Source organism: Schistocerca americana, chromosome 1 (assembly GCF_021461395.2).
Source record: "Schistocerca americana isolate TAMUIC-IGC-003095 chromosome 1, iqSchAmer2.1, whole genome shotgun sequence".
In the NCBI taxonomy this organism is placed as follows: domain Eukaryota; kingdom Metazoa; phylum Arthropoda; class Insecta; order Orthoptera; family Acrididae; genus Schistocerca; species Schistocerca americana.
This window is the reverse complement of record NC_060119.1, coordinates 1085940074-1085966198: the sequence shown is the minus strand read 5'-3', so window position 1 is coordinate 1085966198 and position 26125 is coordinate 1085940074. Positions and strand designations below refer to the sequence as shown.

At 44.3% G+C, this 26125-nt stretch overlaps 1 protein-coding gene across 1 annotated transcript in view; it reads right to left on the bottom strand.

Moving 5' to 3' along the window:
• The window catches only part of LOC124617794 (solute carrier organic anion transporter family member 74D-like), a 107200-nt gene that overhangs the window by 53811 nt on the left and 27264 nt on the right, over positions 1-26125 (bottom strand). Inside the window, exon 4 of the mRNA XM_047145294.1 lies at positions 24537-24677. Within this exon, the coding sequence (XP_047001250.1) occupies positions 24537-24677 (141 nt within the window). The remainder of the gene's footprint in view (positions 1-24536; positions 24678-26125) is intronic.

Here is a 26125-nt window from a genome sequence, read left to right as displayed (position 1 = left end):
TGACAGTTATTAAAATAAATGCGTTTTTCGCATCGGTAGGGCTTTTTCATAAAGTTTCCATCACCTTCCTTCTCAGAGGGTGAAAATATTTTGTTGGTGCCCACCTATATAGAGAGAAATGATCATCATAACAAAATAAGAAAAATCAGAGCTCGCAGGAAAGATTTGAGTGTTGGTTTTTCTGTGTGATGTTCGAGAATGGAACGATAGAGAAGTAGTTTAAAGGTGGTTCGATGAACACTCTTCCAGGCACTTACTTGTGAACTGCGGTGTAATCACGTAGATGAAGGTGTATATCATAATCATCTTCGTCATTATTCAGCAATCACCAGCCCTGCATACCAAGTGCTACCTCAGTAAGTTACCTCCATCTCTTTTATTAACATGCTCTTGAAGTGTCCTATCTTTTTACAGCTCAGCCAGGTAGCGTGCTCTTTGTCTGCTAAATGGGCGTAACACACGGCATAGACTCGTCGGGCATTCTTGCCGAAGGGCCAGCCTCCCACTCCTCAATATATATGTGATGATGATCTTGCATCAATCTCTTCGTTTTTCTAGTGTCTCCACTCTTCCCCCATCTTTCATTGAAACTACGAGGCGTCTGGCAGCTGCTTTTCAAATTTTCCGGCTTCTTTTTATCCTCCTACTTGGTTTTCCACGTACGCCATAAAAAACAAGTGGTAGAATGATGCCGTGTTGTATCTTGGCCTTACTGCTACTTGAGAGCACATTGGATGCCATTATATTTCGCACGTTGAAATAATACTAGTCTCCGGCCTCCTAAGTATTGCATAGGAACGCAAAATATGTTGAGTCACAGATGTACTAGATGTATCCATGTGTACATTGGGTTATAACTGTGCCTCTTCGGAGGTAGCGTAGCTGGACTTCACGTTCTACGCATATTACGCATTATTCTGGCCTTCTAGTTTCTTTTGTAACGCCTTGTTCTTTCGTGCATAAACGTCCATACCACATACCATGTGTTAGACGTCTGCTGCCAACGGATTTGTATCATATTTACCAGCAACTATGGGACTTTTTGACTAATATATTCCATGTTGTAAGCCAAGTGCAAGAAGGCAGCCTTGCAACATCGTTAGCAGCATTGTTTGCGAACTCGGCGCAGGAACAAATATAGGGAAAGGCATTTCAGTTCATTTGAACACTTTGGACACAACTTCACTGTCGACAAGAGCGCTGAACACGCTCATATGCTCATAAGATGGAACTGCGATCCGCGAGTGATACGCAAGTTCGGTATGAGCCTCGAGTCCTAATTACTAAGTTTAAAACTACAAATATAATGAATCAAGTATTATTACGTTGAAGCAGAAAATCAGTACCGTGCCATTCAAAGCTCCAGGCATTTACAGAAGTTGTAGAGCAGTGACTATGGAAATTCTATGAGAATAGGCCAATACACCTGCTGTATCTGGTTATATCGCGTGAAACAATTTTTAAGAAGTGAACAGTGAAGATATGAAAGCGCGAATCGGCTCTCAGAATACAACTAGATTAGCTACTCTGTAATATGAGACTGGAGTGCTGTGATCGTACCCTGCTGGTGGTTAACTGATAGTTGCGTTGTGCGCCAAGCGGCCGAGCGAGCAGGTCGTTGTTTACGTATTCGCTCCGCCGTAGCATCGCAAGTGTTTGGGAGTTTAATGTTTCAGTGGTGTTTGTGCCTTAATGTGTGTGACATCGTCGTTGTCTCGTCCTTCGTTCGGTGTATGTCTGACAGCGGCCTAGTCCGCTCCTGTTTTTCCTCATGGCGTCCAAGAGTGCTCCACGGAAAAGTACTGTGAGTTTTTCGTTTGAGGTGCAGCCTAGTCCTTTAGAAACCCATGACTGGTTAGTTGGAACTTTCCATGTTACTGCGGACCAAGTGCATACGGCCTATTTTGATACTGAGAATTGAGAGTTCTTCGTGAAATTCGAAGATGCCCTACAAGCTGACACGTTCCTGTTCGAGCACGGTACTCACGTTCGTTTCCGGCATATCTACATCTACATCTACATGGATACTCTGCAAATCACATTTAAGTGCCTGGCAGAGGGTTCATCGAACCACCTTCACAATTCTCTATTATTCCAATCTCGTATAGCGCGCGGAAAGAATGAACACCTTTCCGTACGAGCTCTGATTTGCCTTATTTTACCTTGGTGATCGTTCCTCCCTATGTAGGTCAGTGTCAATAAAATATTTTCGTATTCGGAGGAGAAAGTTGGTGATTGGAATTTCGTGAGAAGATTCCGTCGCAACGAAAAACGCCTTTCTTTTAATGATGTCCAGAAATGATTCGGTTAGTATGGTGCTGCTTGTGAATGTGTACATTGAATCTACGAAGGTTCGAACATTTAATCTTCATCGTGAGGTAGAAGATATTTCTCTTAAGGAAGATTCGGTGCCACATGATGAAGCGACTCAGGTCTTTCAGTGCTCTGTCAAACTCTTCACGAAGATACTGCGTGAAGAGTTTGACAGAGCACTGAAAGACCTGAGTCGAAACAAGGCCCCGGGAGTAGACAACATTCCATTAGAACTACTGACGGCCTTGGGAGAGCCAGTCCTGACAAAACTCTACCATCTGGTGAGCAAGATGTATGAAACAGGCGAAATACCCTCAGACTTCAAGAAGAATATAATAATTCCAATCCCAAAGAAAGCAGGTGCTGACAGATGTGAAAATTACCGAACAATCAGTTTAATAAGTCACGGATGCAAAATACTAACGCGAATTCTTTACAGACGAATGGAAAAACTGGTAGAAGCCGACCTCGGGGAAGATCAGTTTGGATTCCGTAGAAATACTGGAACACGTGAGGCAATGCTGACCCTACGACTTATCTTAGAAGCTAGATTACGGAAAGGCAAACCTACATTTCTAGCATTTGTAGACTTAGGGAAAGCTTTTGACAATGTTGACTGGAATACTCTCTTTCAAATTCTAAAGGTGGCAGGGGTAAAATACAGGGAGCGAAAGGCTATTTACAATTTGTACAGAAACCAGATGGCAGTTATAAGAATCGAGGGGCATGAAAGGGAAGAAGCGGTTGGGAAGGGAGTGAGACAGGGTTGTAACCTCTCCCCGATGTTATTCAATCTGTATATTGAGCAAGCAGTGAAGGAAACATAAGAAAAATTTGGAGTAGGTATTAAAATCCATGGAGAAGAAATAAAAACTTTGAGGTTCGCCGATGACATTGTAATTCTGTCAGAGACAGCAAAGGACTTGGAAAAGCAGTTGAACGGAATGGACAGTGTCATTAAAGGGGGGTATAAAATGAACATCAACAAAAGCAAAACGAGGATAATGGAATGTAGTCGAATTAAGTCGGGTGATGCTGAGGGAATTAGATTAGGAAATGAGACACTTAAAGTAGTAAAGGAGTTTTGCTATTTGAGGAGCAAAATAACTGATGATGGTCGAAGTAGAGAGGATATCAAATGTAGACTGGCAATGGCAAGGAAATCGTTTCTGAAGAAGATAAATTTGTTAACATCGGATATTGATTTAAGTGTCAGGAAGTCGTTTCTGAAAGTATTTGTATGGAGCGTAGCCACGTATGGAAGTGAAACATGGACGATAACTAGTTTGGACAAGAAGAGAATAGAAGCTTTCGAAATGTGGTGCTACAGAAGAATGCTTAAGATTAGATGGGTAGATCACACAACTAGCGAGGAGGTATTGAATAGGATTGGGGAGAAGGGATGTTTGTGGCACAACTTGACTAGAAGAAGGGATCGGTTGGTAGGACATGTTCTGAGGCATCAAGGGATCACAAATTTAGTATTGGAGGGCAGCGTGGAGGGTAAAAATTGTAGAGGGAGACCAAGAGATGAATACACCAAGCAGATTCAGAAGGATGTAGGCTGCAGTAGGTACTGGGAGTTGAAGAAGCTTGCACAGGATAGAGTAGCATGGAGAGCTGCATCAAACCAGTCTCAGGACTGAAGACCACAACAACAACAACAACAACAATGATGAAGCGAGAGGCATTAGCCGTGAACGTTGGTGAAGTCAACGCAAATTTTAAAATTTGTGGTAAGGTCTTATGGGACAAAACTGCTGAGTCATCGGTGTCCTAAGCCTAACTTAAACTAACCTACGCTAAGGACGACACATAGAGCCATGCCCGAGGGACGCCCTAGACTGCGCGGCTACCACGCGCGACTGAAGTCAACACAAGCTACAATGTTATGGCGTGATACGTTCGGTGCAAATGCTAATCAAAAAGAACATTCCGTCTCATTTGCATGCATTCTGGCTATAGTATTCCTGTTACGTATAAGGGACAGGTGGATACCTGTTTTCTGTACAAAGAAAGTGGCCATCTCTGAACCAACTGCCCGAGGTGAGTTTTTGTTTTACGGTCTTCCTTGGAACAGCGCCACAAGTTAACGGTTGCTGACCTTGTTCTCTCTAGAAACAACCTTGGGGCTACATCTTCCCTCTTTTCTGGACATCATCTGACAGTTCCCATTATCACTGATGGTGACTGTCCGCCAATGAAAACAAAGACTGAGCCAATTCCTGCTTCTGCTTTGACGGCGGAATGCGCGATTCATAATAAGCGCGCCACACTCAAGATGATGATGAGTTAGTTGTGCTTTCGCCTGTCCCACCTTCCCCTGAGCCACGTTTGTCTGTTATTCCTACCAGGAGTGTGGTACCATTTGTCCTTGGCGAGGTGGAGATCGGGGAGGCAGTATCAGGTATTCCTGCTGCTGCAGGGTGGCTCCCATGGCGCCGTCTGGGAGCAAGTGTGTGTCAGAGTTGTCTCTTTCGCAGCCTCCACTATATGTCCAACTGGTAATACAGCAATGCCCTCCTGTTCCTCTGTGTGCTCTCGGCGATGGATTTGCCGCTCATTGCGACTCCCGTTGCGGAAGCTGTTGTCTCAGAGTTGCCTCCCGCTATATCTGGGATTCACTTTGATTCCCCTCCATTAGGAAGGCATGCCTTGCAACGTGACCCTTCTGTAAGGCAGGCCTTGGACCCTGGTTAGTTACAGACTGATATGAATGTGGTGTAAGATCCGCCTACGCCGCTACTGCAGAGGTTATTACGCCTCGCAGCCGACTTAAACAATGTGTACAACCGGAACGTGCAGTGGTGCAAGAAATAGCCAAGGGTAAATAGTCAGCTGTGGCCGGTACTGGCCCCCCGTTCTCGGATTAGTTATTGGTCTCCGCGATGGATTATGCCGGGTGACAGTGCTACACTGTTGTTATTTCTGTGTTCTTTCCTTTGACTAATGGCTCAGGCGTATGTATTTGTCACACTGACAGAGTGGTTTCAGAGCTGCCCCTAGATTCGATGCGTCAGTTTATATATGACTCCTGTGCAGATGTAGTGTTCCTGAAAGAGGTTTTATTTACTAGTTTTCCTCTTCGTGGATTTCGCATGTTTTTCATGTGGCGCCGGAGTTTTCTGCGAGAATTGCCTTATTCTTTCGAGAAGGTATTCCCATTGATGAGGCAGAGGTTCTTGAATCTGATAAAGCTGTAGACTTGTTGAGCTCACCCCGGTTGTCTTATATGCTCCGTCTGGTCACACAATGCAAAATTCACGTTTTTATAAACAGGAGATTATTTATCTTTTAGGTAGAAGTTCGTGCGGTCTGTTGTTGGGAGGTGGTTTTCATTGTGTTCTGCGTCCTATTGATCAGTCTCCCCATTTTAATTACTGTCGAGATTTAAACGAAACGATACACTCGAAGCGCTTGAAAGATGTTGGGAGGTTAAATTTACGCATTTCACTGCGACTTTTAGTAGCAAGATTGACCGATTCTATTCATCGGATTGGATGCGCGGCCGCATTCTTGCAATTGACGTTATCCCTACTAGCTTTTCACATCACTGTGCTTTGGCCGCCACTCTCCAGCTTGAGCGGCAACGGGTGAAACGATTTCGTTCCCCGTCGATGTTAAATGTCGCTCAGCTGGGAGATCCTTCTCTCGATGATGTGATACACAATGTGTGAGAGCGTAGTCTTCGATCCGCTGCGAGGTACTGTATACCACTCTGGAATCGTCGTCTGCCCTAGCTAAACCGAAGCTCTGTCAAACTTTATTCCTTGTTGTGGTGCTAGGGCGAGGGAGTTTTGGATCCAAAACCCTGAATGGCGTTATTCTCTTTTGCGCGAGTTGTATGACGGTGTGGATCGTACACCAATCTCCCCCCCCCCCCCTCCCACTATGGATCGCAGATGTGCGATGGCAGGGTTGCGTGTACGATCGAACAACGGTGACTAGTGGCGGAGGAATTGGCTTCGTTACACCATTTGCTTCGACATTAAGCTCGGCTTCAGCGCTTTTGCACTACTTCTTTTACAGCAGCTGGCGGCCGTCAGCTAACAGCGCAAGCTGACATACTTCACGCCTTTCATCAGTGCTATGTGGATCTTTACGACGTGGATACACCTAGCGACTTTCCCTTCGACCTGGCTATTGGAACCTTAGGTACGCCACTAACACCTGAACATAACACCAAATTCTTGGCCACCTTTCACTCAGATAATGTAGACGATCTTATAGTTACCTCTCTCTCACACAAATCGCGAGGTGTGGATCTTTATTACGTGGATACACCTAGCGACTTTCCCTTCGACCTGGCTATTGGAACCTTAGGTACGCCACTAACACCTGAGCATAACACCGAATTCTTGGCCACCTTTCACTCAGATAATGTACACGATCTTACAGTTACTTCTCCCTCTCACAAATCGCGAGGTATGGAAGCGCTCCATAAGGAATTTTATGTGCATTTTTGGCTCCTCTTGGGCGTCAAATTTATGTCCATGTTGAACGAGGTTATCGAGGGGGAAGGGGGACAGTTTGCCCATTCCCTGCAAGATGGGGAAAATTGTGTTGATACCTAAACATCCTGGTGGTAATACTGCTGATAGTTTTCGTCCTCTCACGTTACTGAATCTTGGTTATAAGTCAGTGGCGAGGGCGGTTAATCGCAGGATGTCTGCATTGCTCGCAGCTGTTCTCGGCGAGTATTAGAATTGTTTCCCTGGTCTCTCTATTCTTACTCCTGTGACCGAACATCGTCATGTGGTTTCGGTTGCTGCCGTTACTTCTGTCCATCGTGCCTTTGCCGTTTTGGAATTTTAATAAAGCTTTCTATTCTGTAAATCATGACTTTCTGCTTCGGATTTTGGAGTTGATCGGGTTTACTGTTGAGGCTGATAGAGTATTATCGAACAGGGGCATTGCAGATTCGGTGGTTGTGAATGGGCAACTAACGCCCCTGATTTGCATCTGTGGGGAGTACCACAGGAAAGCCCACTCTCGATATCTTTGTGTTATCTCTGGAGCCTCTGCTTCGGAAGGCTGCATTCCAGCTTCAGGGTTGGACGCTTTCTGGGAGGACCCTCGCTGTTCGCGCGTACGCTGATGTGGTGGTTTTACTCCGTCGTTCACCGATGATTATTGCCTTGTCTCGGGAGCGGACTTATCGAGGGTAAAAGTCAAGTCCTTAATTTAGGGGGTTTCTTTAGAGCAGTAATCACGTGAGTCACTGCTGTGGATAGTCACACGTCACTAGGAGTTGTTACTGATCGTTGTCCGCTCCAAATGGCGACTCTCAACTGAAAATAGCCTAGTGATAAGATTCCAGGGGAACTACTGGAGCATGAACGACTCTCTCTTGCGCTTCTCCAGAAGGTACGAATTTTGGATGCATATGTGCTGTGCAAGGCTTATTACACAGCACAATTTTTCCATCTTCCTTCTTTGGTTGCTAAGAAACTGAAGCAGTTGCCTGGTCGCTTTCTATGGAAGCGTCATGTCCTTAGATTGTGGCGAAGCCACAGTCCCTCGGCGGATTGGGCCTTTCTAATATTAAGAGGAAGGCGTCTGTCTTATATATTCGGCACAGCATTTTGACAATTACTCAGGAGTTACCTAACTTTACGCCTCGGCTGTTCGCCTTATTGCGTCGAGCGAGTCTTGTTCCCCTGTTGATGTTGGTCGTCTACATTTTACACTGATACACATTCGAGAATTCTACTTAGCTGTGAGCTATTTGGGAGCTGACGTGTTGCAGCGGCCGGTGCTCACGACCAAGTTTTTGTTGACTCTCTGGTAAGGGATTCAATGCCCCAATACTGTTGAACAATTATCACCGCATATTGCCTGGGAAACTGTGTGGGCCAACATATGCTTCTCAGTTCTATCAATGGCAGTAGTCTCCTCCTGGTACAAGGTGATCAACAACTTGATTTCCACCAACGAGCATTTATATCATTTAGGGATGACACTGATAAAGGCAGTAGATGTGCGTTCCTAGATACGCTGCAGCGCCGGTTTACTTGTCGTGTTCACCTAACGAACTGGTGTTGGATCAGGAAGCAATTGGCTTTCCTCACTCGTTCCGTTGAAGCTGCATATTCCACTGATATCATTTTGCAGCTGGCTATTTCGTTTTTCCGAGGACGAAGAATAATACGGTAATTTGTCTGGTTGGTCATTTTGTACATTTTGTAGTTGCTAGTGAGCGCTGACGACCTTTCGTCTTTTACCCAATTTATGTCTACGGCTTACGGGTCCTGCTTGCAACTGCTCCGATTTCGAGAACTCTTTGCCAACATGCTGAATCCTACCTTTCAAAGACAGGACGTCGGATAGTTCCAGCAGCAGCTGCTATCCTCATTGTGCTTTTGTTTTATCGTCTCGGTTTTTCCTCTGTATTCCTTCCTTTCGCGCTACTGGTATTATTTACTTTTTACTTACTTACTAATAATAATGTCGTGTGACTAGGGCCTCCCGTCGGGTAGACCGTTCGCCGGGTGCAAGTCTTTCGATCTGACGCCACTTCGACGATTTTCCCGTCGATGGGGATGAGATGATAATGATTAGGACAACACAACACCCAGTCGCTGAGCGGAGAAAATCTCTGACCCAGCCGGAATCGAACCCGGCCCCTTAGGATTGACATTCTGTCGCGCTGACCACTCAGCTACTGGGGGCGGACACTTACTTACTTACGTACTTACTTTTTACTTACAAAACACAAAGAAAACGGAAGATATCAAACTATCTATGTAAGGGAGTAGCTCAGTGACAGAAGAGCAGCTCAGTGACAGAGGAGGGTGAGGCATTCTGGCCAGGCCTCGGGGTTCGACGCCTGCCCACCTTGTCTCCGCCAGCCTGAAGCTGCCTGTGACCGTTGTTGCCAGCTTTTTGTGAAAACCATTTCCTGTTTGCACGAATATTCAGACCGAGCATTTTCTAATTAATTTTAATTTCCTATTTAAACTATGTCGAGCTCTTGTTTATAACCATTTTTTCAATGTAAGTTAACTGTACATGTCACCTACTCAAAACATTCCTGTTATTAATAAAAAAAAAACTGGTAAAGGTACCTGCTTGGAAACCGGAAAGTCAAGAGATCGAATCCCTGTCATACAGTCTGCATTTACCGTAGCTTTCACGTTTTAATGGTGTGAAGATTTATCAGGAACGACATTTGGTTCGAATTCTGCGTCAAGTTATATATCACCTTTCCCAGACAGGATTATTAGGGTGCGTTAGGGAGTCCAATTGAAAGACGTGGCCAGGTCATTGAGCCACGTCGAAGTATTATTACAGTTTTGTGAACGTAGCCAAAGCCTTGCAGACAAACAAAAATTACGCGAAGCGAAATGTAGTGTGAGGAGGGCTATGCAAGAGGCGTTTAATGAATTCGAAAGTAAAGTTCTATGTACTGACCTGGCAGAAAATCCTAAGAAATTTTGGTCTTATGTCAAAGCGGTAGGTGGCTCAAAACAAAATGTGTAGACACTCTGTGACCAAAATGGTACTGAAACAGAGGATGACAGACTAAAGGCCGAAATACTAAATGTCTTTTTCCAAAGTTTTCACAGAGGAAGACTGCACTGCAGTTCCTTCTCTAGATTGTCGCACAGATGAAAAAATGGTAGATATTGAAATAGACGACAGAGGGATAGAGAAACAATTAAAATCGCTTAAAAGAGGTAAGGCCGCTGGACATGATGGGATACCAGTTCGATTTTACACAGAGTACGCGAAGGAACTTGCCCCCCTTCTTGCAGCGGTGTACCGTAGGTACAGTTCCCCACAGTCGTTTAATGAACAAAGTAAGAGCATATGGACTATCAGACCAATTGTGTGATTGGATTCAAGAGTTCCTAGATAACAGAACGCAGCATGTCATTCTCAATGGAGAGAAGTCTTCGGAAGTAAGAGTGATTTCAGGTGTGCCACAGTGGAGTGTTGTAGGACCGTTGCTATTCAAAATATACATAAATGACCTTGTGGATGACATCGGAAGTTCACTGAGGCTTTTTGCAGATGATGCTGTGTTGTATCGAGAGGTTGTAACAATGGAAAATTGTACTGAAATGCAGGAGGATCTGCAGCGAATTGACGCATGGTGCAGGGAATGGCAATTGAATCTCAATGTAGACAAGTGTAATGTGCTGCGAATACATAGAAAGAAAGATCCCTTATCATTTAGCTACAATATAGCAGGTCAGCAAGTGGAAGCAGTTAATTCCATAAACTATCTGGGAGTAGGCATTAGGAGCGATTTAAAATGGAATGATCATATTAAGTTGATCGTCGGTAAAGCAGATGCCAGACAGATTCATTGGAAGAATCCTAAGGAAATGCAATCCGAAAACAAAGGAAGTAGGTTACAGCATGCTTGTTCGCCCACTGCTTGAATACTGCTCAGCAGTGTGGGATCCGTACCAGATAGGGTTGATAGAAGAGATTGAGAAGATCCAACGGAGAGCAGCGCGCTTCGTTACAGGATCATTTAGTAATCGCGAAAGCGTTACGGACATGACAGATAAACTCCAGTGAAAGACTCTGCAGGAGAAACGCTCAGTAGCTCGGTACGGGCTTTTGTTGAAGTTTCGAGAACATACCTTCACCGAAGAGTCAAGCAGTATATTGCTCCCTCCTACGTATATCTCGCGAAGAGAACATGAGGATAAAATCAGAGAGATTAGAGCCCACACAGAAGCATACCGGCAATCCTTCTTTCCACGAACAATACGAGACTGGAATAGAAGGGAGAACCGACAGATGTACTCAAGGTACCCTCCGCCACACACCGTCAGGTGGCTTTCGGAGTATGGATATGGATGTAGATGTAGATGTAAGTAGAATGTTAGATTGTACGCGATGTTGATGTAGTGTTTAGAGCCGATGTAGCATGATGACAGCACGTGTGGATTGTAGGAGATAGATGAGATCCAAATAAAAGAGTGAAGCGTTTCATTACTGAACAGTGAAGTAAGCGCGAGAACGTTACAGCAGTGCTCTCTCTGCTCGTAGACGCTACAAGAGAGGCATTGTGTATAAGAGAAAAGTTTATTGTTAAAAGTACGAAAGTTTGCTATCTAAAAAGAGTCAGGCGACATATTGCTCTCAACTACCCACATCATGCGAATAATTACGATGAGAAACTCAGAGAGGTTTGCGCTCAGACAAAGATTTAATGACAGTCGTCTTTTTTTTTCTTGCGAAGTAATGGAGTGTGAAGGGTGATGTAGCATAAGTACCCTTCGCCACACAACTTGATTCCTGAGCGGAGGAGAAATAATTTGTACGCTGCTATGAGTTACTCCTTTATTTCAAACGTTGGCTGATGTTATTCCGATTATATCTCGATTCTGATGCAGTTCGGACGCCTTATTTCTTCAGTTCCATCATCGTATAAGACTACAATACTCACTGGAATACCGCCTAGAAGTAAAAACTGTTACTGTGTTTGTTTCCCTGAATCTGTGCATTACCAGTACAAAACCATCCCGGTGACATTATCACTGCTAATCTTAATGGTCTCTTTGCCGTCTTGCTTAAATGCGAAAATTTCATGTACTGTAATTTTACAATATTTTACGTTTTTCCATCTTAATAAACTCAAATCTTTAGACGAATAACCTGCCTATTTTCGACTACTACAATTATAGTTGTGGGTAGTTTTCAACGATTTTAATAATATTTAGAAGTACGACATACGTAAGTTAACGTCTGAAAAAATGGCAGTTTTCTTTTCTTTTTTATGATCTGCATCTACATCTGCATCCATACTCCACAAGCCACCTGACGGTGTGTGGCGGAGGGTACCTTCAGTACCTCTATCTGTTCTCCTTTCTTTTGCAGTCTCGTATTGTTCGTGGAAAGAAAGATTGTCAGTATGCCTCTTTGTGGGCTCTAATCTCTCTGATTTTATCCTCATGGTCTCCTCGCGAGGTATACGTAAGAGGGAGCAATACACTGCTTGACCCCTCGGTGAAGGTATGTTCTCGAAACTTCAACAAAAGCCCCTACCGAGCTACTGAGCGTCTCTCTTGCAGAGTCTTCCACTGGAGTTTATCTATCATCTCCGTAACGCTTTCGCGATTACTAAATGACCCTGTAACGAAGCGCGCTGCTCTCCGTTGGATCTTCTCTACCTTTTCTATCAACCCTATGTGGTACAGACCCACACGGTGAGCAATATTCAAGCAGTGGGCGAACAAGTGTACTGTAACCTACTTCCTTTGTTTCCGGACTGCATTTCCTTAGTATTCATCCAATGAATGTTAACTTAAAAGGTATTCACAGCCAATTATTAGTTTTAGAAATGTGTTCATACCCGTAAAAATCAGCAACCCTTTACCATTTTTATTACATCAGCAGAGCTAACATGAATGGTCTTCCTAATTGCCGTCTGGTTTAATTACGAAATTCCCTTCCAGTTTGAAATGTGTTACCTTCGTGGGCATACGCAGATACGTACGTGTCCAAATATGTGATCTGTAAATGTATATATATGTTTTAAACACTTTAATCTCCATGTACTGCACTCCAACAGTTGTAGATGTGAGAAGAATTGTACCACCACGTATGAAAGGTATGTTTAATCTGCGTTATTATAGGTCAGTCGTAATGACATTAATAATATGTTATACACATGACACGCGTGTTCACGCCTATAAAAGTGGCAATTGTAATTTTACTGTGTAGCCATAAAATTATTTTAATAATTGTGTATGTTTTTTAGACTCGTATGTATGAACGCCCGAAAAAGCGGAGGATGTTTGCCATACTTTACTAACATTAGTGGTTTCTTTGTTACGTAGCGCTATCATGAGGTAGTTTCAACGATGCGCATATCGATAGAGCTGTGACTTTCTGGAGAAGAAATGGTATCTCTTGCTGTTTAATATCAAAACGCACCTGACAAGAGAATTTACTTCAACTGCACACAACCAACTTACTCCGTTTTATGTGTAACGGTAGCGCTATACACATCCAGGTATTTGTAACGAGGGAGCCTCAGCCACGTCATATGACTTACGTGGTTGTAAGTTGAATCTGTTGATTTATCGTATTGTACTGTGGTGTAACACATTGTAGTTCCACAGTTCTGAAGATCCTCGCATTGGGTAAGTGGAACACGTAAAATTAAGCTTCTGGCACCTCTAAAATATTAATTATCAATCACGTCAGTGAAACGCGACGTTAGAATTTCGACATTGTCAGCAGTTTTGTGGCTCGCTTGAGACTGAATGTTTCATTTACAAATTAGAAGAGATATCCGCCTCACACGCAACAGTCTTCTGAAGTAAACACGGCATTAAAACGCTGTTTAATTAAAAAGAGTGAATAGGGCTAAGACAAAAGGGAGCACTTACGAAGTCTTATCTTGGCCACGGGGATACCCGTAACGACAAGAAGCTTCCTGAAAATTTACAGCTCGTTGTCTATTCTCAAACTTATATAACGGCTCAAAGTCTCATTTTAACTCTCAAGTTGCGTATACAACAACAACGTTTCGTAGAGATGCAACAGTGCACAGTAATGGCATCAAAATATTCTTGTTGCACAGTTGTGAAAGTGAACACGTACGTAATGAAGAAAAGCACTACAAGTCGATGCCTCTGCAGAGCAGATTTACCACGATTGTTGCACCAAGAGAGCGTCATTTGAGTATCTCTTTGAAAGTAAATCAGTTACCAGAAGATCGGTCCCAAACTGGGCTTGATCCTAATGAATTTAGAGTGTTTTCTCTTCCTCCGACGTATAAATCTGCTTATACAGGGTGCAAATGTTGACAAACCAGAATAACTCGAAAAATAAGCTACACAAGAAAAAATGTATAGAATCCAAAGTTGATTACTTTCGAAGAGGACATCTGCTGGTTCTAAAATTTGCCCCCCCCCCCCCCCCCACAGCCCCCTGGGGGTGTGGAGGGGGGAAACTTTAAAATCTCAAATGGGAACCCCCATTTTCATTGCAGAATCAGATTCTGCGTAAGAAACTACCTACATTTTTCTTAAACATTTGTTTTGATTCTTGGTAGTTGGCGCTGCAATTCAAGAAAATGTATGTTCTTATTTTTGCATAGGATATGGCTACGAATAAATAAAAAATACTTATTTACTTCGTAAATTTTGAATCGCTAAAACTAAAAATTTCTCTCTCTTTCCATAGGGTGAGGTTTGAGAGAGAGGGATTAGAGTTCTACAAATGTTGATCCAAATATTAAGTTAATATTTGGGTCAACATTTGTAAGTATTTTTAAGAATTTTTATTTATCCGTAACCATATCCCACGCAAAAATAAGAACATGGATTTTCTTGAATTATAGTGCCAACTACCAAGAATCAAAACAAATATTTAAGACAAAATCTACGTAGTTTGTTATGTAGAATCTGATTCTGCAACAAAAAATATGGGTTACCATTTGAAATTTTAAAGTTACCTCCCGCCCCAGCCCCACGGGACTGGGATGGTGGGCTAATCTTAGCAATAGCAGATGTCCTCTTCGAAAATAACTAATTTTGGGTTCTACACTTTTTTCGTGTGAAGCTTATTTTTCGAGTAATTCTGGTTTGCCAATTTAAAATTTACAGCCTGTATAACAGAGCGCCCCTAATAACCTGTTAACGAGTATTCCAAACCACAGTGTGATATTGTATTTGACATATGTTTGTGACGCTTCCAGGATGAAAGCTATGTTTAAGCTCGTTAATAACACTTGCATCAATGGTATATCAACTGTAGTTTTGTCGCTCACTACCATCATCATCTTCCATCTGACAGCATTGTTCCCGGCGTTCCCCAAGGAAGTGCTATAGGCCCTCTGTTGTTCCCGATCCATAGTAACGAAATAGGAGACAATCTTAGTAGTCGTCTTAGATTGTTTGCAGATGACGCTGTCATTTGCCATATTGTAAAGTCATCAGATGACCAAAACGAATTGCAAAATGATTTAGATAAGATATCTGCATGGTGCGAAAAGAGGCAATTGACCCTGAATAAAGACAAGTGGGAGGTTAGTCACATGAATACTAAAAGAAATCCGCTAAATTTCGATTAGAGATCAGGACCCGCACAGAAAAATTTAAGTGCTCGTTTTTCCCGCGCTCCGTCCGAGCGTGGAACGGTATAGAGACAGCTTGAAAGTGTTTCATTGAACTTTCTGCAAGGCACTTTATTGTGAACAGCACAGTAATAATCTAGATGTAGATGTAGATGAAGCCTCCTTTAGACATTTCTATGTAAGTGGGGCGTTCAATAAGTAGCGGAACACTTTTTTTTTCTTTTTGTAAAAACAGATTTGTTTTATGTAGCATTCCCCATTCTTTTGGCTACAAAACCCTATTTTTGAATACTATCTCCGCTCAATGCGACGGCCTTACGTCATCTTACTGGGACGGCCTGTGTGCTCGTACGGTATCACTCAAATGGGTTACGTCGAAGCCAACGTCTTGATGCATCAATAATCTCCCATCCCTCATGTACTGCTTCCCGTGGAATGCATCCTTCATTGGGCCAAAGAGATGGAGGTCAGAGTGTATGATGTCCGGGCTGCAGATGAATCAGGGGGAACAGACCAGTGAAGTTTTGTGAGCTCCTCTCAGGTACGCAGACTTGTGTGTAGCCTTGCGTTGTCATGGAAAAGGAGAAGTTCGTTTGCATGTTTGTGGCGAGGAACACGCTGAAGTCGTTTCTTCAGTATCCTGAAGGTAGCGCGATACACTTTGGAGTTGATAATTGTACGATGAGGGACAACATCAAACAGCGTGACCCCTTTAGAGTCCTAGAGGACCGCCACCATTACTTTGACGCCTGAGGGTGCGGATTTGCACTGTTTCTTTGGAGAAGAGGTGGTGTGGATTGCCGTTTTGTTTCCGGTTCGAAGTGGTGAACCCATATTTCATTGACGTGTCGATGTGAAATTTTCACCATCAACCTCGTAACGGCAAGCAATTCCATACAGATGGTCCTTCATTGCTCTTTGTAGTTTTTTGTTAGGAGGAGAGGAAGCCGGAGGGCACACTCTTTTGAGTGCCCCAAGTGGTGGATGAGTTTGTCACCACTACTAACAGAAACATCAATTCAATCAGCGAGGTGTTTGATTGTGATCCGTTGATCACAAGCCTTTGAGAGTGTCCACACGTTCCACGCACGAGGAGTCACAACTGTGTGTTGTCAGTCGGCACGCAGCACATCGGACAGGTTTGCGCTACCTTGTTGGGATGATGATAGACGCCTAACCCAACGACTCCCCGTGCTTTTGTTCACTGGCAGGTCATCGTAGACATTCTGAAAGAGCCTATGAACATGTACAATTCTCCGGTTGTCCGCCAAGAGAAACTCAATGACATTTCTCTGCTTGGAACTCATCTCCGTTACAGACGCCACTTTTAAGGCCACCTATGGTGAGTGGCTGAAGCGGGAATATTCCGCGATGTCTCAAAACAAATTCCGTATTTTTTCGACCTAAAGTGGCCGACAAAAATATGTTGCATTACGTACTGAAAGCCCCTCGAACAACAGGCTGGAGATACACGCACCTGTGTTGCTCGTCCATTACTTCCACAGTCAGCTATCCCACTGCGTTTACATTGTGAGTGAACGAGGTGGTACAGTGTCTGAGACACTGGTCTCGCATGCGGGAGGACAGCGGTTCAAATCACGTCTATTGGTCCATGCTTTCCGTAAATCACTTAAATCCAGTGCAGGGATAATCCCTTCGAAAGAGACACAGCCGGCTACCTTCGTTATCGGTCCCCAATAGGAGATTGTGCTACATCTACAATGATCTCATCGTCGAAGGGACCATCAATCCCAGTATGCATGGATCTCTTAGAATCCAGCAAAGAGCTTCTCTGGTCCATCCACCATCTACTCAAATTACTTCAGTCTGATAAGTGGTCCCAAACCTTTCCACTCAGCGAAGAAGACACTCGCCGATCTTGCATCGCACTGAAATGAGTGGACACTAAAAAAAGGTAACAGTAAATCTCTGATGGTTTTGTTTGTGAAATCTTCTAATAGAATATCACACCGTCACATATTGAACAATTTTTTTTTTTTAGGTACGTTTCCGTTGTGATTCAGTCTTCAGGAATTACTATGTTCGGTGCAGTTAGAGGAAGAACACTGCTCCGTCACAGAAACCAGAAAATTACTTGAGAACGGAGTAGCTCATGGTATGTTCCTGTACAACACTTGCTTACTCGTACAGCGCGACGCCCAGCGTGCTATCTTGAAATCCAAAAGGAGTGCCAGACCCGCATCGAATCTGCGCGACGGATTAGCGACCGTCATTGATGCAGTGCCGGGCCTGAGAGCGGTTTTTCAGCGGTTCTCCACGCTTCTTTAGGGAAATACTGGGCTCGTCCCCAATTTCCGCCTCACGATACACATACAGTTAAAATACGATCGCGCACATAACAAAGCTGGAGAAGGATGGAACCAGGGGTTTACATTGGCTGCAAATTAATGCACTAAATAATCACTTTCAGACACTATTGTCCAAGCGACAAGCATGGTAAAAAGTCATTGTAGAGGAGTTTGTCCTTAATTGTTGTGTCAGTAACATGTTTGCGCTTGTTTTTCGCGCGCACATCGCAACATTAATAACTGTTTATCTGCAAGGTAAGCGAAAGTGCCTTACCTATTTGTTTTCTCTTTCATAAAATCTCTGAACACATGTTAAGTGTTTTATTTTAGTGCGTTTGGAGGACGTTTAATTTTTCAAAAGGCTTTGTGAATTCTGAACTGTACTTAACCTCAGAGGTCGGGGCGAAACGGAACGAAGTTCCGTTGTGCCCCAGGTAGCGTACCATTCGTCACTGGTGTTTATTTATTAGTATTCATATTTATTCTAACACTTCTAAGATACGTTAATATATTTTCAGGTTTTTCGTATTGCTGATAGTGACAGTACTTCTTTCATAGATGGTTAGCAGATACGAACGCAAAACTAATCGTCAAAGTTGGTCTACAAAAACATGGTGAAGGCAGTGACAGCTATTCTGAAAAAGGAAAGTTGATTTAGGAAAGCCAGTATTCAGCGCAGCCTTCCTAAAACAACTCTTCAGAGGGCAGTTCAGAACGAACTTCAAAATGAGACTTTCCAAACTGATAACTGAATGGGAAAATTTCGTTGTGTTATCTGGAGTGAGCTACTGTTAGAGAATGTCTGTTATTTAAAACACATAGATGGCAGATTGTTTGAATTGACAATGGAGGAGTTCACAGCGTTAGATATTCAGTTGGCAGAGAAAAAGAAACAAAAGCACTCGTTTAATAACGAAATGAAACTGCCGGGTGATCAATGGATGCTTCAGTTTCTGTCGAGGAATCCAGTATTCTGCGGCTTGTAAATTCATATGCTTATTGTGTTTTTGCTAACTGTAGGAAATATGATTAGGTTTTAGTGTTTAACTCACACTATATTGGAGTTATGAATCAGGTTCCGTTCTGCCACCGGTATGGGGACCAGTTCTCATCCTGTTTCAATTTTTTTATACTATGTGCCATTGCGACTTTACACCTCATTCCTTTGTTTCACTGTTTAAAGTATGCATTAAATGTCATGCAGATTTTTTTGGCTTCTTCTCTGCTGTTTTAATTGAACTGTGGTCATTTTAATATTAGCGTCACCCTGCACAATTCACAGACTGGTGGAACACTCGACTTACCTGCCTCAGGTTGTGGCGACAGGAAACGCATCCGTCCTCAAAGTTAAATATTAAAAAAAATTTGCCAAATCTTGAGTGTAGCGAGCCCATCCTAGATGAGTAACCGCTAAGACGAAGAAGAAAAAGGAGAAGAAGAACAAGAAGAAGATGAAGACTGTACTCGTATAACACTTAAAGACGAAAAAGTGCAAAAGCAAAAAACCCATGACAGGTTGTATGGTGTTTGTGCGGTCTAAAGTAATAAACTAACATCATTCACCGTACATGGTATCCGCCACGTTTATGAGTCAGATTTGTATAGATACATTTAGGGGTACGTTGCAGTATTGAATAAGGGATTTAGCCCACTAGAATTCATCATGCTAAGTTATCTGTTGATAATACACAAATCAAAAAAAGTTTTGAATCAGCTCGGTTCCGAGAGTTCCGGAACCTCTATAGAAAATTGGAATAGAGGTCAACATAAACATCATTTCCGCCCTTTTTATTGCTCATGAAAACCACACATTGCATGTTATACCACCATACAGGGAGACCTTTAGAGGTGGTGGTCCACATTGCTGTACACACCGGTACCCCTAATACCCAGTAGCACGTCCTCTTGCATTGATGCATGCCTGTATTCGCCGTTGTATACTATCCACTAGTTCATCAAGGCACTGTTGGTCCAGATCGTCCCACTCCTCAACGGCGATTCGGCGTAGATCCCTCAGAGTGGTTGGTGGATCACATCGTCCATAAACAGCCCTTTTCAATCTGTCACAGGCATGTTCCATAGGGTTCATGTCTGGAGAAGATGCTGGGCACTCTAGTCGAGCGATGTCGTTATCCTGAAGGAAGTCATTCACAAGATGTGCACGATGGGGGCGCGAATTGTCGTCCATGAAGACGAATGCCTCGCCAATATGCTGCAGATATGGTTGCACTATCGGTCGGAGGATGGTATTCACGTATCGTACAGCCGTTACGGCGCCTTCCATGACCACCAGCGGCGTACGTCGGCCCCACATAATGCCACCCCAAAACAGCAGGGAAACTCCGCCTTGCTGCACTCGCTGGACAGTGTGTCTAAGACGTTCAGCCTGACCGGGTTGCCTCCAAACACGTCCCCGACGATTGTCTGGTTGAGGGCATATGCGACACTCATCAGGTGAAGAGAGCTTGATGCCAATCCTGAGCGTTCCATTCGACATGTTGTTGGGCCCATCTGTACCGCGCTGCATGGTGTCGTGGTTGCAGAGATGGACTTCACCATGGACGTCGGGAGTGAAGCTGCGCATCATGCAGCCTAGCGCACAATTTGAGTCGTAACATGACAACCTGTGGCTGCACGAAAAGCATTATTCAACATGGTGGCGTTGCTGTCAGGGTTCCTCCGAGCCATAATCCGTAGGCAGCGGTCATCCTCTGCAGTAATAACCCTTGGGAGGCCTGAGCGAGGCATGTCATCGACAGTTTCTATCTCTCTGTATCTCTTCCATGTCCGAACAACATCGCTTTGGCTCACTCCGATACGCCTGGACACTTCCCTTGTTGAAAGCCCTTCCTGGTACAAACCAGCAATGCGGACGCGATTGAACCGTTGGATTGACCGTCTAGGCGTGGTTGATCTACAAACACGAGCCGTGTACCTCCTTCTTGGTCGAATGACTGGAACTAATCGGCTGTCGGACCCCCTTTGTCTAATAGGCGCTGCTAATGCATGGTTGTTTACATCTTTGGACGGGTTTAGTGACGTCTCTGAACAGTCAAAGGGACTGTGTCTGCGATGAAATATCAACAGGCAACATCTACCTTCGGAAGTTCTGAGAACCGGGGTGATGCAAAACTTTTTTTGATGTGTGTATTTCAAATACCCTCTACAACCAGGTAGAGGCGGTGAGATAACCGACAGCAAAATCTTCCCCAGTTGAGTACTAGTTCTTGTAAAAGTTCATACGGCAGTCCTTCCCTGCCATTAGTTTTTATTGTACTGAGAATTTCTTATTTGCATATCTTCTTTGAATTGATGGGCGGTGATCGTAAATAAGAATGAGTTCACAAATGACAAGAGCGAGGGGCGTTCAATAAGGAATTCAACACCTTTCTTTTCTCGGAAAATCTGAGTTCAAAAAATGCATAATTTGTTGTGAGAGATCGTGGAATATTCCCGCTTCATCCCCTATAGTTCCATGAAGTTCCGATAGGTGGTGGCGCTATAATTAGCTTTCACTATGTAGCGGAGGTGCGTTCGAAGTAGATAGCTGTCACCGAGTTTCTTTTCACAGAAAACCAGAGCGTTTCATAGCCGCTTGCAGACTGTTTACGGAGACCTGGCAGTGAACAAAAGAACGGTGTATCGTGTTGCTAGGTGCCTATCATAATCGCAACAAGGTTGCGCAAACCTGTCTAATCTCCCGCGTGTCGACCGACCACGCGCAAAAGTGACTCCTGCAGTGTTAGAACGTGTGGTCCTCGACGGATCATAATCAGACGCCTCGTTGCATAACTTCTCAGTTGGTAACGCTGACATACTCGTCCATCATTTGCTGTACTCAAAGGGGTGTGCCCTCTGGTTTACTCGCCGCCTAAAAGAAGACCATAAAGAGCAACAACGCTTTTATGAACCAAATCGTTGATGTATCATATAGAGAAGTAGGCTACTTCATCGTTTGTACCTCTAGGAGCGAGCGAGAACCACATTCTAAACATCTTCTTATTCTTTGTGACTCTCTTAAACAATTTTTCGGATTCGTGGAGATGTGTTCCGTCTATGCAACTAATTGAAGGCAGTTTATTCCCATAAGCGTTTGGCTTCTTTTATTTGTGACGCATGACCACAAATAAAGGAAGCGAAACGCATATGGCAATAAATAAACTGCCTTCAGATAGTTGCATAGACGGAATGTACCTCCGTGAATTTTCAAGCGACTAACGAACGACGGAAAACAGAAAAAAATTACGAATTTTTCGGGCGTTTCTATAGATGTATTTGTACAATGTGGTACTACACTCCATTCATAACTCATACTCAGAAACGTAAAATCCAAAACAACACGTCGTCTGAATGAGAATAAAATGGCATAATGTGACATTTGCGACAGTTCCAAGAACACAGAGAATACTGTGTCGTTATCACGCATTCATGGAAGCCCGTGGCTAGCGAAATCTGAACAGTATTACATACTCTAATCACACTTTTCGGTACTGTGAAAAATGGCATGCCTGTGTCGGTTGCTAGCCGCTTCGAGTTCGTGCCGCTGTGGCGCTGCAGTGCGCATGCGCGGATCTGAGGCAGATTGCTTTTCATTGGCTGGCGCGAGGAGAATTGACAATAGCGTTTCGGTTCGCTAGGACCGTTCGGCATCGCTTTCGAAATGCTTACTGAATCATGTTGGGACTCTGTTTCGAAAACAAGACTGTTCGGTGCGGTCGAGTACCGAACCTATCGGCAAAATGGCGGAAAGGTCCAGAATAGGGCCCGAGGATATTGAAGAAAGGACTTCAGCCTGTTCGTCGCCACAAACACGCAAACAAGCTCCTCCTTCTGTAGAAAACGCGAGGCCTCACACAAGTCTGCGCACCCGAGAGGAGCTCACAAATCCTCATTGGACTGTTCTCCCTCATCCATCCTACCGCCTAAATCTCGCACCCTCTGACCTCCATCTGTTTGGCCCAATGAAGGACACTCTCCATGGGAAGCAGTTCGTGGATGATGGGGACGTTATTGATGCAACAAGACGGTGGCTCCGACTTCGACCAGCAGAGTGGTACAGGAGGGCATACAGGGTCTCCCAGTAAGGTGGCTCGCACTGAAGGACGTTCAAAAAGAAGGTTTGGTTGCCTAATCATTGGTCAATAATATGATGTCTTGGAATCCTGAATAAAACCAATCTGCTTCAGAGAAGTTGCATTACTTCTTTATTACTGAATGGAGTGATTCCCACTAAATGGGATTTAAAAGAAAAGAAATACACTCCTGGAAATTGAAATAAGAACACCGTGAATTCATTGTCCCAGGAAGGGGAAACTTTATTGACACATTCCTGGGGTCAGATACATCACATGATCACACTGACAGAACCACAGGCACATAGACACAGGCAACAGAGCATGCACAATGTCGGCACTAGTACAGTGTATATCCACCTTTCGCAGCAATGCAGGCTGCTATTCTCCCATGGAGACGATCGTAGAGATGCTGGATGTAGTCCTGTGGAACGGCTTGCCATGCCATTTCCACCTGGCGCCTCAGTTGGACCAGCGTTCGTGCTGGACGTGCAGACCGCGTGAGACGACGCTTCATCCAGTCCCAAACATGCTCAATGGGGGACAGATCCGGAGATCTTGCTGGCCAGGGTAGTTGACTTACACCTTCTAGAGCACGTTGGGTGGCACGGGATACATGCGGACGTGCATTGTCCTGTTGGAACAGCAAGTTCCCTTGCCGGTCTAGGAATGGTAGAACGATGGGTTCGATGACGGTTTGGATGTGCCGTGCACTATTCAGTGTCCCCTCGACGATTACCAGTGGTGTACGGCCAGTGTAGGAGATCGCTCCCCACACCATGATGCCGGGTGTTGGCCCTGTGTGCCTCGGTCGTATGCAGTCCTGATTGTGGCGCTCACCTGCACGGCGCCAAACACGCATACGACCATCATTGGCACCAAGGCAGAAGCGACTCTCATCGCTGAAGACGACACGTCTCCATTCGTCCCTCCATTCACGCCTGTCGCGACACCACTGGAGGCGGGCTGCACGATGTTGGGGCGTGAGCGGAAGACGGCCTAACGGCGTGCTGGACCGTAGCCCAGCTTCATGGAGACGGTTGCGAATGGTCCTCGCCGATACCCCAGGAGCAACAGTGTCCCTAATTTGCTGGGAAGTGGCGGTGCGGTCCCCTACGGCACTGCGTAAGATCCTACGGTCTTGGCGTGCATCCGTGCGTCGCTGCGGTCCGGTCCCAGATCGACGGTCACGTGCACCTTCCGCCGACCACTGGCGACAACATCGATGTGCTGTGGAGACCTCACGCCCCACGTGTTGAGCAATTCGGCGGTACGTCCACCCGGCCTCCCGCATGCCCACTATACGCCCTCGCTCAAAGTCCGTCAACTGCACATACGGTTCACGTCCACGCTGTCGCGGCATGCTACCAGCGTTAAAGACTGCGATGGAGCTCCGTATGCCACGGCAAACTGGCTGACACTGACGGCGGCGGTGCACAAATGCTGCGCAGCTAGCGCCATTCGACGGCCAACACCGCGGTTCCTGGTGTGTCGGCTGTGCCGTGCGTGTGATCATTGCTTGTACAGCCCTCTCGCAGTGTCCGGAGCAAGTATGGTGGGTCTGACCCACCGGTGTCAATGTGTTCTTTTTTCCATTTCCAGGAGTGTATTTTTGAACGGCAAAGCAACCATAATAACTCTATACAGTTGACGACAACTGAACAGCTACTTATACTCTGATACTGACAATCGCATGTTGCTAACAGAAGTACACTGGATTGACACTGCCATCATCAAACTCAGATAGCTCTCGAAACTTTTGGTGCGACCCCCGCAGAGACGCTGGTTACTTACCAACCCACCAGGCACCGAGCCAGCGTGGGTCCTTAGTGGTGATGGTAGGCGTCAGGGCGGGCGCGATGAAAACTCTCAGGCACGCTGACGCCAGCGCGTAGCCGATGGCTGGTCCCAGCATTCGCAGGAAATACGAAAAACCTGCACATCGAAAACCAGCACACGTCAGAGGCTATTACAATGAAGGAAGCTGAAGTCAGGACATCTGTAATGTTGCACTACTTAACCATGACGAAACGCTTTTCAGATAATTGTGATTCAATTTTCTCCAGTAGGAAGCATGATATTATCTAAAACGTTTTCATATACCACTAGTTCATTTTTTCCGATGTATTTATTACACTCATTAGCCTACAACTTCGGTAAATGCACATTTATTTTTAATTTTTTTTGTGAAAATTACTAAAAATAAATTAAATTAAGATCAGAAGTCTTTTTCAATATATTTTTGTTTCTGAATCTAAGAAAACTTTCATCAAAAGCAAATATTTCTAAAAAATACAAATGTAGAATATGTTAGTCAAATTGATGTACTTTTTTATGTTCCAGTACAGCTCTGGCGCATCTAGAACAGTTCTTCCACATGTGATGTACTACTCTGGAAAGAACTGCTGGTGAGGTTCTTCTAGTATTTCTACATATAAGGGTGAGAGTGGAATCACAGATTCCTGGAGAAATTCCAACCATACTCGGCGCCCGTACAATATACTGTCTTAAATAAAATGCTGCTGGAACGAGACCCCTAGCAGCTCTAGGTGTGGGAGTAATGGCGGAAGGAGATGACATATAAAAGCGAGAATAATTCTGGACGTCTGGAACAATTTCTAAGACACGTGATACACATTTCACACTCTAAATGGAAAAGAATAATATGGGGATAAAGACTCCTAGCATGCCTGGAACGGTATGGGGATCAATAAAATCTCTGTAACGAGTGTACTTAATGCCCAGAGAAAATTAGTGTGGAAGTAAGACATACGGACCACTTCTAAGGGTGAGAACTCCTGAGTCCGGGGCTAATATCAACTAAAATTGTCTACTGACTGGAATACTAAAAACAGAATTCTGTGAGGGTTGTCACTCCATCGCCCTTACGGTGGGGGTGTGATGAGAAGGCAGTGAGATTCCACTTCATCAAGTCCACACGATAATAATCGGAAACAACCGATATTAATTTTGAACTCAAAGTATTTGGTGTTGATAACCTGATTGGTGACAGTCGCGATGCCATATTTGTTACATTAATAGTAGCAAATTAATTTGGATGTCATGTCATCACTGTTCGTCAGAGTTACAAGTAAACTGATAAAAGATCTTAAAAATTTGGCAACCATCTGGCTTTGGTCACTATCTACGAGTAGTGGGGTTCGTTGCAAACTATAACTATTGTGTAAATAGGGTTCTGTTTCGCGTACACTTTTCTAGTTTAACACACATACATGTTTCGGTGAAGTTTTACCAGACACACACAGACGCACAGAGACACACACCACAGAGCCTGCTGTCAATACGAAGTTCTAAATTAACGCGCATAGCACTTAAAAACAAAATGGCAGTACAGATGAAAATTGTAAACAGTTCTGCATTGT